Below are 15,789 nucleotides of genomic sequence, written 5' to 3' on the forward strand. Positions count from 1 at the left end.
AACTGCGTGGAATTCACTAGATGGAAATTGCTCATCGTCTCTAATCTCTTCAAGTTTAGCAGCAATATGATTAAAATTTACTACCCAATGGTGGTAAAGAGATGGGGTCTGGAAATGCAGAGCTTACATCTTCTTCGTGTATGAACTAGAAGGGGGCACGAATGATGCAGTGTTCTGTGGTCATCGTGCCATACTTTACTTCATTTTTTTAATAAAGTCATAGTAATGGTTTTTTGTTCATTCATTCAACATCCTGTGAATACCTACTGAGTACAACTCTGTGCAAAGTAACTAAAACGTTTAGTTTTGGATTTCACCATATATATGTATTTTTCCGCTAAATCCTTTACTTTTAAAATTATGAATCCTCTCTCTTTGCAGAATATATCCGTTGCCTACATTGGGATGCTAGTTGGTGGAGACTACATTTTCTCTGTGTTAAACTTTGTAGGGTTAAATATTTGGTAAGTGGGTGGTGTTTTTTCTTTTTTTTTTTTTTGAGAAAGATTAGCCCTGATCTAACATCTGCTGCCAATCCTTCTCCTTTTTTTTTTTTTATGCTGAAGAAGACTGGCCCTGAGCTAACATCCATGCCCATCTTCCTCTACTTTGTATGTGGGACCCCTGCCACAGCATGTCTTGACAAGCAGTGCATAGGTCGGCACCCAGGATCTGAACCGGTGAAGCTTGGGCCACTGAAACAGAACATTGTGAACTTAACCACTGTGCCATGGGGCCAGCCCCAAGTAGGGTTTTCTAAATGAACTCATTTTAGTAAAATATGAATTTTAAAAAGTCTGATTAATATGTTGTAAGTGAAAGAGCAGGAGGTGTTTTGACATTACAGTTTCTAATAATTTTATGTAAATCACTCAGTTCATCTATTTTTCTGACACACTCCCTCCTGTGGATCACGGGAATGTGTGTAATGAAAATTCAGGGGGCCAAGATCTGAAGTTAACTCATGTGCCTTCCTCTTGTGAGGTGGGCCTCACTAAACCTCTGCTCCCTCAGAGCACCACATGCTAAGGACACGGGAGGAGTGACCAAGACCCTTCTGAAAGGCGTTTTGGGGTCTCATACATAGGATGCTATTTTAGGACAAAAGTATATAGTTTATTCAATAATAATCAAATTCGGGGGCCGGCCCTGTGGCCGAGTGGTCAAGTTCGCACATTTTGCTTCGGTGGCCCAGGGTTTCGCCCGCTCGGATCCTGGGTGCAGACCCAGCTCTGTTCATCAGGCCATGCTGAGGCAGCATCCCACAGAGCGCAACCAGAAGGACGTACAACTGGAATATACAGCTATGTATTGGGGGGCTTTGGGGAGAAGAAGAAGAGAAAAGATTGGCACCAGATGTTAGCTCACGGCCAATCTTTAAAAGCAAAACCAGGTGCTGCTTTTCTTTCCAAGCTTCTGTATTAGATTTATTCTACTCTTTTTCTACCCCAAAGATTTGTAAATAAGAGGGGTAATTCTCATCAAGTAATATACAAACTTGAGGAGAAAAACAGGGGGTCAATAATTTCCTTCTGAATGAACCAGTGTATTTACTAAAGATGTCAGTAGCTGCTGGCGTGCCACCTGTGACGCCCACTGATTTTCACTCTTTTTTCCCTTTCAGCATGGCGGGGGGCTTGAGATACTCCTTTTTAACTCTGAGCAGCCAGTTAAAACCGAAACCACTGGCGGACGAAGAAAGCATCCCGCCGGATTTGAAGGGCTAGAATCTGGGACAGAATTGCAGACTGACTGGCAGACTGGGGCCGGGGAGGAGGGTGGGGCCGGGCCAACCCAGGCGCGGGAGTGTGAAGCCTGGTGTTTGGGTCCTGGGAGCCCCCCTACGGCGCCGCCCCGTTAAAGCATGAACAGGAGTGTCTGCAAAACACAGGGAGAATGTACCTCACAGGCCGCGGCCCCGATCCACCGCCCCCCGCGGAAGCGTGGGCAGCGCCTCCCCGCCCGACGGCGCGTCCTCTCGGCACCGGCCGGCGTCCGCCGCGCGCGCTTGAGAGGGGCCGAGGGGTCGATGCTGGGATGGCCTTTATTTCCTTCTTGGCACCTTGGCCTTCGTTTCAAAGCTCCCAGCCAAAGCGACGTGCCAGTGTGAACACTTTTTCGGCTTAAACAGACGTCTTCATTTTAATAAAATCAGTCAATTAACTGCTAGTAAAGTTATTTGTTAGCTTTGATTTGATCTTATATGTTGGTATCTTTTCCCAATCAAAATAAAATAAAGAATAATTTATATGCATGCCTCATACTGTGATATTATTGGAGACAGGCGGAAAAACAGTCATTCACTCACTCTGCCCTGAAGGGTAAAATTCCTCTTAAGGCTCATGCTGGGAAAAATCACAGAATAATGGAAAAAACAAGACTGGTGTGCCCTGTAACCTGTCAGGAGGTCATGTTTCTCTCCTCATATCCCTCCAGGTTTTTCAGGTGGCTTTCTGTGGAGTTTCAGCAAAGGTCGGTTTCCTCCTAGGCCTGACCTGCCATACCAGGGTTACACGGGAAGGAGCCCTGAATGGATGAGAGTTCTCATTACTATTAACAGTGCGTTTTCTCGTGTGAATGATGGTTTGATACTGTTGATGTGATACGTATATTTTCCTCGTTGTGTTGTGATCTGTTATCTTCATCAAGAAATGGCCTGTCCCCATCGGGGCTGTGGTGCAGGGTGGGTAGGGCCCAGGCTGGGAGACTGGAGCCCTTCCTTTTAGTCCTGTCTCTGCTGCCAACCCACCAAGAGCAGGTCGCCTTGCCATGCTGGCCTCGTTATTTTAATCTGGAAAATTGAACTAGAGCTCCACGTCCCTGCCAGCCCCGACTTTCTCAGTTTCTAGAAGCGGAGCCAGATGTGGGGCAGGGCGGCAAATGAAGGAATGATTGTGTTGACGTGTTATTTCAATTTACTTTAAAAGAAATTTTACTTTTAGTTATAAAATACACAGCATAAAATTTACCATCTCAGCCATTTCTAAGTATATAGTTCAGTAGTGTTAAGTATGTTCACACTGCTGAGCAACCATCTGCAAACATTTTTCATTCTTGTAAAACTGAAACTGTACCTCGTGCCCTGCCCCAGCCCCTGGCAGCCGCCGTGGGACTGTCCGTCTGTAGGAACCGGATTACTCTAAGTGGAATTGCACTGTCTTTGTCTTTCTGTGACTGGCTTATTTCACTTAGGATAATGTCCTCAAGGTTGATCCCTGTTTTAGCATGGACGTGTGAGAATTTGCTTCCTTTTGAAAGCTGAATAACATTCCGTCATATGGATAGACCACATTTTGTTTATCTGCTCATCTGTCAATGGACACCTGGGTTGCCTCCACTTCTTGGCTATTTGTGAATGATGCTGCTGTGAACACATGGGTACACAAATATGTCTTAGGGACCCTGCTTTCAATTCTTTGGGATAGTAAAAGAAAAGTTGTTGTCTGTACACACAGAACACTTCTGACACCAAATGTGTGAGGCCTTTCCCTCACAGTAAGCAATTCTCCAACTCTCTGGACACAACTGGGTGTCCTACAATTTAATTCTGTTACTAACCACCTGGAGTTAGTACAGATCCCACAGGTTAAGGGCCCAGTCCCCCAAGACTGCCCCCCACTTCAGATGCCAATCCCAAGTCCCAGGTTGTGACTGGTGCTTCTGACCAACAGCCATCACTCAGGGGTTTCCACACCCCCTTCCTCGAGTTCAATAATTTGCTAGAATGGCTCACAGAACTCAGGGAAGTGCTTCACTCTCTAATACCAGCTTATAATAAAGGATGCAACTCAGGAACAGCCAAAGCGAAGAGGACCAGGCATGTGGGCACTGGTTTGGAGCTTCTGCGCCCTCTCTACATGCAGCCCCCTCCCAGCACATTGACCTGGCCACCAATCTGGAAGCCCTCCAACCCCCATCCTTTAGGCCTCATCACTGTTTTCCACAGCAGCTGCACCATTTTACATTCCCACCAACTGTTCAGAAGGGTTCCAATTTCTCCACATCCTGTCTAACAGTTGTTACTTTTTTTTTTTTTTTTGTAGTAGCCATCCCAATGGATGTGAGTTGATACCTCACTGTAGTTTTGATGTGCATTTCACTACTGATTGGTGATGTTCAGCATCTTTTCAGGTGTCTGTTGGCCGTTTGAATGTCTTCTTTGGAGAAATGTCTATTCAGATCCTTTGCCTATCTGTGAATTGGGTTGTTTGTCTTTTTGTTGTTGAGTTGTAGGAGTTTTTTATTGTTTCAGTTTACTTCTAGAGTGTGACCTTGGGGCTCCCGAGATGTATGACCACCTTCTCTTGTGTCATCAACATCATTTATGAAACCAAGAGACCAAAAATGCTAAGATTTGAAAAATATTATCAACTCATTTTTTCAGTGACAAAACAAAACATATAAAAACAAGCTTTTGCTTTCTTCCAACTTTTTTTGTTCTCAGAATTCTTAAAGGAAGGTGCTTTTGTGGCTCTCTACACTCTTCACGTGGTCGGTCTTCTGTTTTCATCACCAGGATGCCTGTGGGTGGGGGTTCTTATTTCGATTTTCTTTTACTGTTGATCAGAATACCTTTCTTGGTTTCTTCTTGAAGGACCCTTTATTTTCACCTGTGTGGAAAGACGTCCCCTGCTTCCCTGTGTGGCCAGCAGAGGGCACCCTGAGAGCAGCCCGGCAGCCCTTGTGACTGGGCTGAAACGTGCAATTTCTGCTGCCTCTTCTAAAGCACCAGATTCCCGAGGTGCGAGGGTGCTGGGAGCTCCACCCCAGCTTTTGAGTTAAGCTTAGTTGAGGATTCTGGATGCAGAGAGGTGGTGGGAAAGGGATCCATGAGCTCCAAGGAAGCCCAATGCCTCAGGTCTCCAGATTATTCTTACTGAAAAATCATAAAAATCGCTCTGGATGGGACAAAGAAAATTAGTTTAATATCCTTGATATTTTGCTTGCTTCTGGCTATTGTACTGCTAATAACAATGACACTACTTGTTAACTTGGACTTTTTTCTGCTGTTTTAATATTTTTCTAAATATTAAATATATCTCAGGTGCATGGGCACTGGAGTTTTGTGACAGCTGAGTTTGCTTAAAGAATAGAACCTAGTTTAGAGAAGAGTTACATATTTTACATGTATAGTATATGTATTATATATACTTTTTGTTATATATTATTTTCATTTATATATATTTTTTGTGCCCTCAGGAAAATGGCAAAGGGACATATGTCAATAATTTTGGAGTCTTTAGTTACTTTTTTCCTTTTGCATGATCGCTTCAACTTTTAAGTGTTAGTGAGTCATTTTTATGACATGTGAGTCGTTTTTGTTTCTGTGAATGGGTGTGTGTCCTGGTGACTACACTTTGAGTGCTGAGACTGCCAACTTAGCTGACCAGTAGCTGCTGCTCCTTAGCTTTTGGGGAACGGGGCATCCAGCAGCTCAGAATCTCCAAGGTTCTCTTCTGTCATCAGATGCTGAGCACGTGGAATAAGAAAGTGTGCCCCTTTAGGATGAAGGCCGGAACCCCCAAGCCAGGCCCGGGGACGGCCAGGGTCAGGAGATGCCATCTGTGTGGCTTCTGACTCCCATCTCCACTCCAGGTTAGAGTCTCCTCCGAGAAGCCTCAGAGCTGTGTCTGGTTCCTGGATCAGAACATCAGTGTTCCGTGGGGGCTTGTCAGAAATGCGGAGGATTGAGCTGTGCACACTGAACCAAATCTGCGTTTTAACCCGGGCGATCTGAGAAGGCTCTTGGTTCAGACCATACTTTTAGTCTTCTGGTAGTTATCAGAGCCTCCGCTAGTTCTTGTTATTTATATTAGAATATAGTATTATATATTATTATTATTATATAATATATTAGAATATGTTATGAATATTAGTTATATTCATAAAGAAGCTTACTTTTAGTCCATCATATTCAGAAAATATTGTGAGAATTTTTTTGGTAATTGGTTTCCTTTATACTTTTATGTATTTTATTTTATGCATTTAAAAACATTATGGAGGAGGAGGCCGTAGTTGGGGCCCATGGCACTGAAAGAAGTAAGGATTACTGCTGTAGAGGGAGAGAGAAAATTCCAGATTAATATGTTTTCTCAGGAAATTGTTTCGTTTTTGGCCTTAGTACCAGTGGAGCTTTGCTGACTGAATGGGTGCGGAGGAGCCCAGGGGCACGCTCCAGGCAGAGGTGGTCAGCCGTCTGCAGCCAGAGGGCCAGAGAGGGAGGCCATGGGGCAGGGCAGTTCGGCTTCACTGCCGTAGCCTCCCTGTTCAAAGATCAAACAGAGATGTGGATCCCCGCTCGAGTCACAGCACGGCACCTGTTCTTCAAGTTCTGTGACTGCTTCCCTGGAGCATGATGTTAGAAGTCTGTGCAGAGGTGGGATGGCCACATGAGGAGCTCTGTGGACCCACTCTCCAGTGAAACAAGCAAAACTAGAGGAAGCTCTCAAGAAACGACCATTTAAGCTCTCTGGAAATCATCTGAGGAGATGTAGCAAATGAAGAAACATTGATTCAAGAAAACCTGATAAAGCTGGGTAAGAACAGTGAGAGCCTGTGGCGTTTAAGCCTTGACCCAGTTCCTCTCCCCTCCTCAGCCTGATGGAAGCTCCGTCCCCAGCGCGTTGGGAGCTCTTCTCAGCTCCCAATCAAGGGTCACCGGATCTGACTTGCAGGGGCAGGCCGCCAGTGTTTCTCATCTCCAAGTGGGAGAGGCTCAGCTCCTGGTGAGTGTGGCTGAGGGACAGGGCCCCCTCTACCAAGCCCATGGATGGAGGCCCTACCCCAGGTGCAGGAGGCCAAGAACACTGGGTTCCCAATCGTCCTTGCCCCAACTTGATTGTAGGGCAGAGGTCCCATGCTGGGGAGAGGAAAGCAGACAGGACCAGAGGCGACCACCCTGCCAGGCACCCAGCACAGTGACTCAGAGAGTTTGTCTAGAAGAGGCAGTCTGTGCAGTCAAGAATTTAACCTTACCCGAAAAGATGTCCAGCCTTTGCCCTTGGCTTCTGAGAGAGAATCCTAAACTCTTGGAATGTTAAGCCTGAAAGAAATGTCGTTTGCCTGGGGACTTAGGATTTTACTGGATAGCCTAACAGTGTGATTTAGGATGGGGGCTGGCTATACCCAAGTTGGGGCTGGCCACACCAGAAAGACTAATAATATGGTTTAGGGTGGGGGCTGTGGGTGATGCCTGCAGGGGCCAGAGACTGAGATCAGCCCCATGGGCAATCAGTCATGCCTATGCGATGGAACCCCAATAAACTCTGAACGCTGAGGCTTGGCCGAGCCTCCCTGGTTGGAATACTCCATGGATATCATCACACAATGACGCTGGGCAAGTCAGGTTTCCTGACCCCAGGGAGAACAATGCAAGCTCCAACTCTGGTACTTCCCCAGACTCCACTCTATGTTCTCTCTCATCCCTGAGGCTTTGCGATGGAAAATATTCTGAAAATTTGGCTTTTTGGGGATACTGAAAATTACTTGGGGGTGGCCATTCCTTTTTTCAGAAACTCCCCAGTGGTTTGGGGACTTTTGTTTGGGATAATTCCTCTAGACTGAGTTGCTCATGTGTTCTCGTCTCAAACTTGGGGTACTGGTTTGAAGAGCAGGAGGTGGATAGTGTTACTATGTATATAGTTTTAAATGGGATGGTCCAGTACTTGCGTATTTTATCTAGGAAACCAATTGACGAGATTGCTGACATCTAGATCACTGGCATTTTCCAACTGTGATATTTTCTCCTGCTGTGATGGTACGGGGAGGCAACACTTGTGTGATGGCAGCTTCTGGAATCAGATGGTTTACATCCTAGCTCTGCCAATTTTAAAAAACAGATTTATTGAGGTATTATTTAAATACTGTAAAATTCACCAATTGTTAGTGTATGATTTAATGATTTTTTTTTGTAAATTATAGAGTTGTGTAACCATCACCACAATCCAGTCTTAGAATGTCTCTATCACCCCAAAAAGATCCCTTATTCGCTTTGTAGTCAATTTCCATTCCTACACCCAGCCCAGGCAACCACTAATCTGCTTTGTATATAGTACATTTCAAAAAAGTTTTGCCAGTTTAATCTACTACCACTAAGAGATGGAGAAGAGTCTCAGTTTCATCACATCCTCATGAGGATGCGTAACAGCTTGAAGTTCTGTTTACTAATTTATGTGTGCATAGTATTTTATTAATTTAATTTGCATTTCTAATAATATATGAAGTTAAATATTATTTCACACATTTGCGTGCTACTTGTATGTCCTCTGTATTTAATTTTCTGCCCATGCCTTTAACCCAAATCGTCCTTGACCTTTGTCCTTGACGTTATGTCCTGAATCTGAAACCCCCTTTGGGCCCATATGCGGGCTAAGCTGTACCTGACCTGATGTGTCTTTTCAAAGTGCCCCCAGCTGTTATGAGTTCTGCTGGTCCCCATTCTCCCCACCCCTACAGAGGTAAGAGGAGCTGTTACTTTGTGAATTTTAGTACTGAGTGCTGTTCACCATTTCCTTGCACAGCTCCTGCCACCACCAAACACGGCGCATGGCAGTTAACTAAATTAATTCATCTCTCTAATCTGAGGCCTTATACTTTTAGTCCATGAGCCAACTGCTCTGGACACCACCTCAGAGACCCGCTGGACTCGAAGAAAGATCTAACATGCGTGTCATTGGAACCCCAGAAGGAGAGAAGAGTGCTGGGCAGAAAAAGTATTTGAAGAAATAAAGAAACGTTTCCAAATTTGGGAAAAGACATAAACCTACAGACGCAAGAGGCTGAGTGAAACTTGAACAAGATGACCCGAAGAAATCCACACCACGGTGTTTCTAGCTAAACTTCTGAAAACTAAAGACGAAGGAAAAAGTCTTGAAAGCAGTGAGAGCGAACACGTCACCTCTGCGGAAAGACTCTTGGAATGACGTCAGATCATCAGAAACCATGCAGGCCAGAAGGGAGGGCACAGTGTTTCAAGTGCTGGAAGAAAGGGACCCTCAACCGCCAAGCCTATATCCAGCAGAGCAGTTCATCCTACAGGAATGCAGGGGAAGGCGAGACATTCTCTGATGAAGGAAAACAAAGAGAATTTCTCACCAGCAGACCTACCCTAAAAGAACAGCTAAAGGAAGCTCTCCAAATAGAAAGAAAATAACAAAAGAAAGAATCTTGGAACATCAGGGAAGAAGAAAGAACAAGGGAAGAAGTAAAACTATGGGTAAGTACAATCCATTTTCCTTCCTGAAAAAGAACCACAAAACGTGAGAAAGCGAGCACAGTTTAAACATCCAATAATAACAGCGGCCTCTTGGGGAGCTTACTCTCCGCAAAGCATTTTGCCTGCCTCATCCCATTAACCTTTACAAAAGGCCACATTATCATCGCCTCCAGTTTATGGATGTGGGAATTCTGCAGCGAGCGTCAGAGGCAGGGTTTGAACACATGGACGTCTGCTCAACTCTCCACCTCGAGCTCTTAACCGTTCCGGCCCGCGGCACCCCAAGCTCGGCACGGCTCTCCATGGAGCAGCAGCCAGCAGGGGACAGGAACGGGCCTCCGGAAGGGAGAAGAGCCTGCGAGAAGGAGGGCTAGGGAGCCCGAAAACCGTTCAACACTGCCTCAGAAAAGAGCAAACGGAAATGAGGAGAAAGATTCTACAAGGAGGAGAGCAAAGCAAGAACTAGTAGAGGACAGAAGCAGAACTGAGCGCCCGAAGGCTCTTGGGAGGCATCTTTTGTGCCAGGAAAGACCCAGAAGCCCAGACAGGATGTGTAACTGGTCCAGAATCTCCAGACAGTGAGCGTCAGGGTGAGGACTGGAACCCACAGCTCCTGAACCCCAGGCCGTTGCTTTTGAAAACAGTAAAGAAACAAACGGCTAAGGAGAGTTTCCACATGGGTCTCCTCTAAGTAAAAAGTGTCTGAGTCTTAAGATCCCAAGGGGAGCTCAAGTACGTCAGGCCAGTGTGAATCTGAGGCGAGAATCTGGAAAATCGTAAAGAAAGAACCTGAATTTCTCGGCAATCCAGAGAACTGCGAGGTAAGGCCACGGATCTTTTGGATGAGGGATCGGGCCCTTTCCAGAAACCTGCTCTAAGGAGAAATAATTACATAAACGGTGGTATCGTTCTAACGCAAATAGCTCAAAAAGCTTTCCCTCCGATTTTTGGGAATGGAAGACACAGGCTTTGGACAATGTTGCTGAGTGGTCCCCCCGCCCCCTCAACTCTGACCACGGGTCTCGTGAGCGCTGGGCACTACCGACCGTGAGAAAGCTGCTGGACTCCGATGAGGATGAGAGCCAAGAAGAGCTCTTTAGCTCAGGAGCACAGAGTTGAAGCAGAACGTCAGCACCAAAGAAATTTTCATCAGAGGATGGACAGTCGGGGCAGACCTGACTGACCAGCACGGGGAGCTTTTTGACTGGCACGGTTTAGGTTTGTTAACATCCCAAAAGTTTCTGTCAAGTGCCTCCGATGTGCACTGCACTGTCCACTTGACAGGATGGTTGGGCATCTGTCATGCTGCAGGCCTTCGGGACGGGAACACACACAGGCTCCACACTGCTGTTGAATGTAGTTTTCATAATGGAAGTGCTTTTCACTATATTTTTAAGGTGGTATTGATTTTTTAAGAGCCATCCTCTCATAATTTCTAGGATTCTCTTTATTTCTCCTATTGCATTTTGCATGGTTCTAGAGGTCAGTGTGATAGGCATGAAGAAGAAATAAAACATATAAAAACTCCAAGAAACAATATTTCATTAATGAAAATGGGAAATAAGTGATGCTAATAATAATAGCATACAAAACTACATAGGCTATAAATGCATTTTTTAAAGAGTGTAACTTCCCATCTATCTACCTATCTATCTGCAGAGCAACAGGAAGCCCGGAAGGAAATGTTCAAAACACTAGTTATATTCCGGTGACTCTCAGCCCTTTCAGATCTTCTCTTTTTACACTATTTTGTAATGCCCATTAGTCTTCTTGAAATAAAGTCATAGATAATATGCCCTGCCTACACAAATAATTTTTGAAAAATCAATATATGCCCCAACTATAATGTAAAAGATAAATAAAAGGAAAGTAGTTTATAAACTTGTTTAAAATTGTGTTTAAGTGTATAAACGCCTGTGGTACAATCACACTAGAAAATAACGATGCCCCATCAATTCGTAAAACGACTCCTAAGGGGAGATACCCCAACTGAACGTCATTGTTTTGTTTTGTTTGTTTAAAAAGGTGTCCAGGAGCCGGGCCCTTGGCGTAGTTGTTAAGTTCGGCGTGCTCCACTTCTGCGACCCCTGTTCATGGGTTCAGATCCCCGAGTGTGGACCTACACCATTCATCAGCCATGCCGTGGCAGCAACCCACGCATAAAACAAAGGAAAATGGGCACAGATGGTAGCTCAGGGCGGATCTTCCTCGCCAAAAAAAAAAAAAACAGGTATCCTGAGGATGACATTATTATTTCTAAATTTCCTTTTTTATAGAAAATATTCTTTGCCTAAATGAATGCCTTTTGCTTTTATAATCAGAAAACGAGTGTTTGGGTGGGTGTCATGTGACTCTGATGTGTTCAGTACAAGGGGAGGGGTCTCCAAGAGCACGCCTTACCTCGAATGAATAAGCCTTCCCAATCCCAGCTCCTGCTCCAGTGATCACTGCAAAAGGCAGAAACGGTTTCAAAGGAGAGAATTAATCTTTCAAGTGCCCTTTCTCGCTGACTACGTTTTCTCGCCGGCCTACTCTGTAGGACTCTCCATGTCCCAGAGCAGCGCCCTTCTGCTCTCCAGCCCTGCTCGGCTCAGCCGTGAAGTCTCCAGCCTTGACTCCCCTCACCACACGTTCAGAATGAAGCTATTTTTCTTTTCTTTTTGTTTTTTTTTTTGAGGCATCGGTAAGGCCGTGGAAAACATGCTCCAAAATGAGGCAAAGAACTTCAGCCAGAGAACGTTTCTTCAGACCCCACAAGGAGCTAGGCGTTTCTAAGCCGTAATTCACGAGGAGCCAGCAGCGCACACTAGTATCTCTCCACCCACACAGCCACCTGTCACTGCAAGGACATTTCTTGGTTCCTCCTCCAAGCCGAGTTCTCCTGGTTTCCCATCCGCACCCCCACAGAAAGCAGCAATCAAAGCCCAAGGAAGATAGGGAACCCAACAAAGACAGAAACACAGAAATGCAGGGGCCTGAAGACTTTGTGCTCAATAGGTCTATTGATGAATGTGGAACACTCAGACCGGCCTTCTAGTCCTTTTATAGCCAATCTTACATATATATTTATTTAATGACTGAGCTCCAGGATAAGCCTTATTCACACAAATGTCACAATTTCAAAACGCACTGCAATTCAGCGTATACATGTGTCCCGTTTACCTTTGCACCAATTGAAGGGGACGCTTTCCAGAAGTGTGAACAAGAGATACGTGTGCATTTAGCTCACTTCGGAGCGGGAGCAAGCCAAGCTGTGCAAGCTTCAAGCAGCACACTGGCAAAAGCACCCTCATTTTAATCCTTCTTAATGATTTTGTCTGTTTATTTGGGTAATTCTCAGTGAATCTGTGCATATTGCTTGTTCCTCTTTATACCTGACTTTGGAGCCACAAGTCTAAACAGATGCACCAGTGACATAATTAGGAAATCAACTACAGAGCTCTGGGGAGTTGAAAATTCTGGTCTCTAGTAGCTGGATTTTCTTCTTGTCCCCTGCACTTGAAATAGATCACCTCCCTGAGATCTGCCATCGCCCAAGACACTTTACTCTTGCAGGTGACATTGAGCCTATTCAATATTGACTCAGAAGACAGCTGAAGATTACGTTTTTCCATTTGAGTCAACAAGTACTCTAGTATCTGGCGCCCTGTGAGCTTCTTTTGGAATGCGTGTCCTTAGAAGGGTTTTGCCCTACTCTGGTGGATGCCGCATAACATTTGGGATGTCGCATACTAAAAAATTATTCCTTGCTTATCTGAAATTCAAATTTAACTGAGTATCCCATATTTTATCTGGCAGCCCTGTAAGGTTGTTCACCATCTCCCCTATTTAACCTGGTGTGGTATTTCTAAAGCTGTTTAAATTCTTTTTTTTCTGTTTTCTGTCGTTGGATTTCTTGGTGCCTAACTTGGAAATGTAACTTTAGCACGTGAGCCAAGGAGATGCTGAAACCGTAGCCTTATGCCATTCACCTTAAACCCAGCCATGGGGCTGAAATTCCAAGTGGTGGTTCCAGGAGACAGAGTCCACTGGGAGGCAGCAATTAACCCACCATACTTGGAACAGAAACCAGACCCAGCTTCCATATCTAACCATCTTGAAAACGCATCTCCATGGAGATCTTTTGCCTTGATTTTGCAATACCTTCACTTCATGAAAGGGCTTGAAGCAATTTTTTTTAATAAAGTGAATTAAAATTATTCAGATTTCAGAATTTTGAAACACCCTTTGGTAAAACAGAAACACTCTAGGCTTTTGAAAATCTGAAGAAGAGGATGCAGAAACTTCTGCAGCATTTATTATTTGTGTCATCAGAGACCACAAAGAAGAAAGCCCAGCTAGTGAGGATGAGAGGAGAAGCACTCAGGCAAGAACTGAGCACCATGCTGCCCGAGTCCCTCTCCTCAGGCCCCACATCTTGTTTTTCACTCCATTCTAATTTCACTCATGCTTTCCAGCCCCCCACGTTAAAATCACCCAAGGAATTACGTCCTTGTGCTCAAAGGGAAAAGGTGCGATATACCTTTTGAGACATAAATAATGATAAGCAGAAGCAACACAAAGCAAGAGATGAGAAGCTTTCTTTACCTGCCCACTGTCCCATTGACTTCAAGAAAGATCTCGGCAAAACCTTCCAGAAGCGCAGGAAAATACATTTGGAGAATCTCACGCACTTCACGAGGTACACTAGGCACACCAGCAGCCCTACAAAAATGAAGAACTGTTCCAGAACTTCCCCCATGATGGCAGCACTGCAGAGGCTGTCTCAGACCTGGCCTGGGCCACCACCGGCAGGCCTCCTTGCGCGCGGCTGTGCGGGGGCGAGCCAGTCACCTCCTGGAGTCGGCCACAGGGTGCCTTTCACTCCATTAAGTCATTTAAAGTAACTTCTTTACACAACCGTCTGATTCACAGCCTTTGAAATAGAGTGTTCTTTCTAATATCTTTCCAGCACTGTTGGGCTTTTGTGCCTGCAGGGGAGTTGGTGAAGAAGCCAAAGGTGGACAGGAAGAAAGATAAAGCCCAGACAAAGAAAAAGTGGCAGCCCAGGGTTCTCTCCCTGAATTTGGAAACTCAAAAGGATGCAAAATCCTGTAAGTTATTCATTTCTTTACTCAACAAATATTTATTGACCGCCTACCAGGTGACACGGCTGTTCCAGGCACTGGGAATATGTAATAGTCACAAGTAAATTTCTGCATCCTCTCCCCCAGATTTTCAAAAGCGCAGGGTGCTTCCATTTTGTTAGAGGGGATCTCAAAATTCTGAAACCCAAATAGCAAACAAGGGTCGCTGCAGCGGGGGAGCTGAGAGTCTGGTAGGGAGAGACAATGCCCAAATAAACGTCCGTGCCGTGGGGAAGTGCTGTGCAGCGACTTGTGAGAGTGACCAGTGAGCGGAGACTCGAGAGAGGGTGCTCAGGAAGGAGCTCTGTGAGGACTGGCACTCTGAGCCAAAATTTGAATGGAAAGAGGAGGCAGCCCTGCACAGATGAGGTCCCCCTCCCAGCTGAGGGAAGAGCTAGTTCGAATGCCCTGAGCTGAGAAAGAGCCACGTGCCTGCGGAATAAACAGCCCCACACAGTGAGGGACTGCTCTGCGCAGCACAAGCAAAGGAAAGAACGAGGTCGGGTGCAGGTGCGGGGAGGACCCAGATCCTCTTGGCGAGGAGTTTCAACTTTAGTCTGCGAGCAACAGGAAGCCACCGAAGCAGCTTAGATAAGGGAGACCAAGAGTCTGCATTAGAGGTCACTCTGATGCTGAGGGAAGACCTTTTAGTGTTGGGGATGGCCGAAGCAGAGGGAGTGAGGAGACTACGGTGCTCATCCAAGAAGAGCAGCACAGTGCTCAGTCCTGGGCCCTCTTCTCTTTCCAATCCACCATCACCCATGTGGTGACATCACCCAATCTCTTCACTTTGGGGACTCTTTGTATGCTGAGGACCCCCCTCCAATGTATAACTTCAATGGCAACCCAGGCTGGTCATCCCGTCTTGCATATCCACTTACTACCTGAGACCTCCAGCTCAAGCTCAATATGTCTAAAGCTGGTTTCTCATATTTTCTCCAAATGTCAAACCTGCTCCTCTTGGAGACTTCCCTCTCTCAGGAAATTTCACATCTTATCTTCCAATTGTTCAAGTTAAAAACCTTGGAGATCTCCTTGACTCCTCTCTTTCTCTCAGATCCCACAGCCAATCTATCTCCTGTTGACAGACAATCGGATTTGTTTTCCGTTTTCCTTTATGCTGAAGAACACTGCTACCTATATTCTTGTATTTGTACTTTGCCATACATGTGCAAGCTCCTCTCTCTCTCTCTCTCACACACACACGATTGCTGGATCACACATGTTATAGATATACAACTTCAGTTTTACGAGTGTATCGGTCAGGTCCACCCAGGAGACGCATATTGAGCATATTGAGACACACATTGGGCTCCCTTGTCTAAGCTGCTTCGGTGGCTTCCTGTTGCTCGCAGACTAAAGTTGAAACTCCTCGCCAAGAGGATCTGGGTCCTCCCCGCACCTGCACCCGACCTCGTTCTTTCCTTTGCTTGTGCTGCGCAGAGCAGT

At 45.6% G+C, this 15,789-nt stretch overlaps 1 protein-coding gene across 8 annotated transcripts in view; it reads left to right on the forward strand.

Annotated features, from left to right (window-relative positions):
* Positions 1-2,254, forward strand: part of SLC35D2 (solute carrier family 35 member D2) — a 57,169-nt gene extending 54,915 nt beyond the window's left edge. For 5 of the 8 annotated variants that reach the window (XM_046664511.1, XM_046664513.1, XM_046664514.1 and 2 more), the window contains one exon: positions 1,625-2,254. In XM_046664511.1, coding sequence (XP_046520467.1) covers positions 1,625-1,861 — 237 coding nt within the window. In that variant the 3' untranslated portion in view covers positions 1,862-2,254. Of the gene's footprint in view, positions 1-381; positions 465-1,624 lie in introns of all 8 variants that reach the window. The other 3 variants (XM_046664512.1, XM_046664517.1, XR_006889082.1) reach the window with 2 other exon arrangements.
* Positions 2,255-15,789: the final 13,535 nt, after the last annotated feature.

The sequence above is a fragment of the Equus quagga genome, chromosome 6 (assembly GCF_021613505.1).
Source record: "Equus quagga isolate Etosha38 chromosome 6, UCLA_HA_Equagga_1.0, whole genome shotgun sequence".
Taxonomy (NCBI): Eukaryota; Metazoa; Chordata; class Mammalia; order Perissodactyla; family Equidae; genus Equus; species Equus quagga.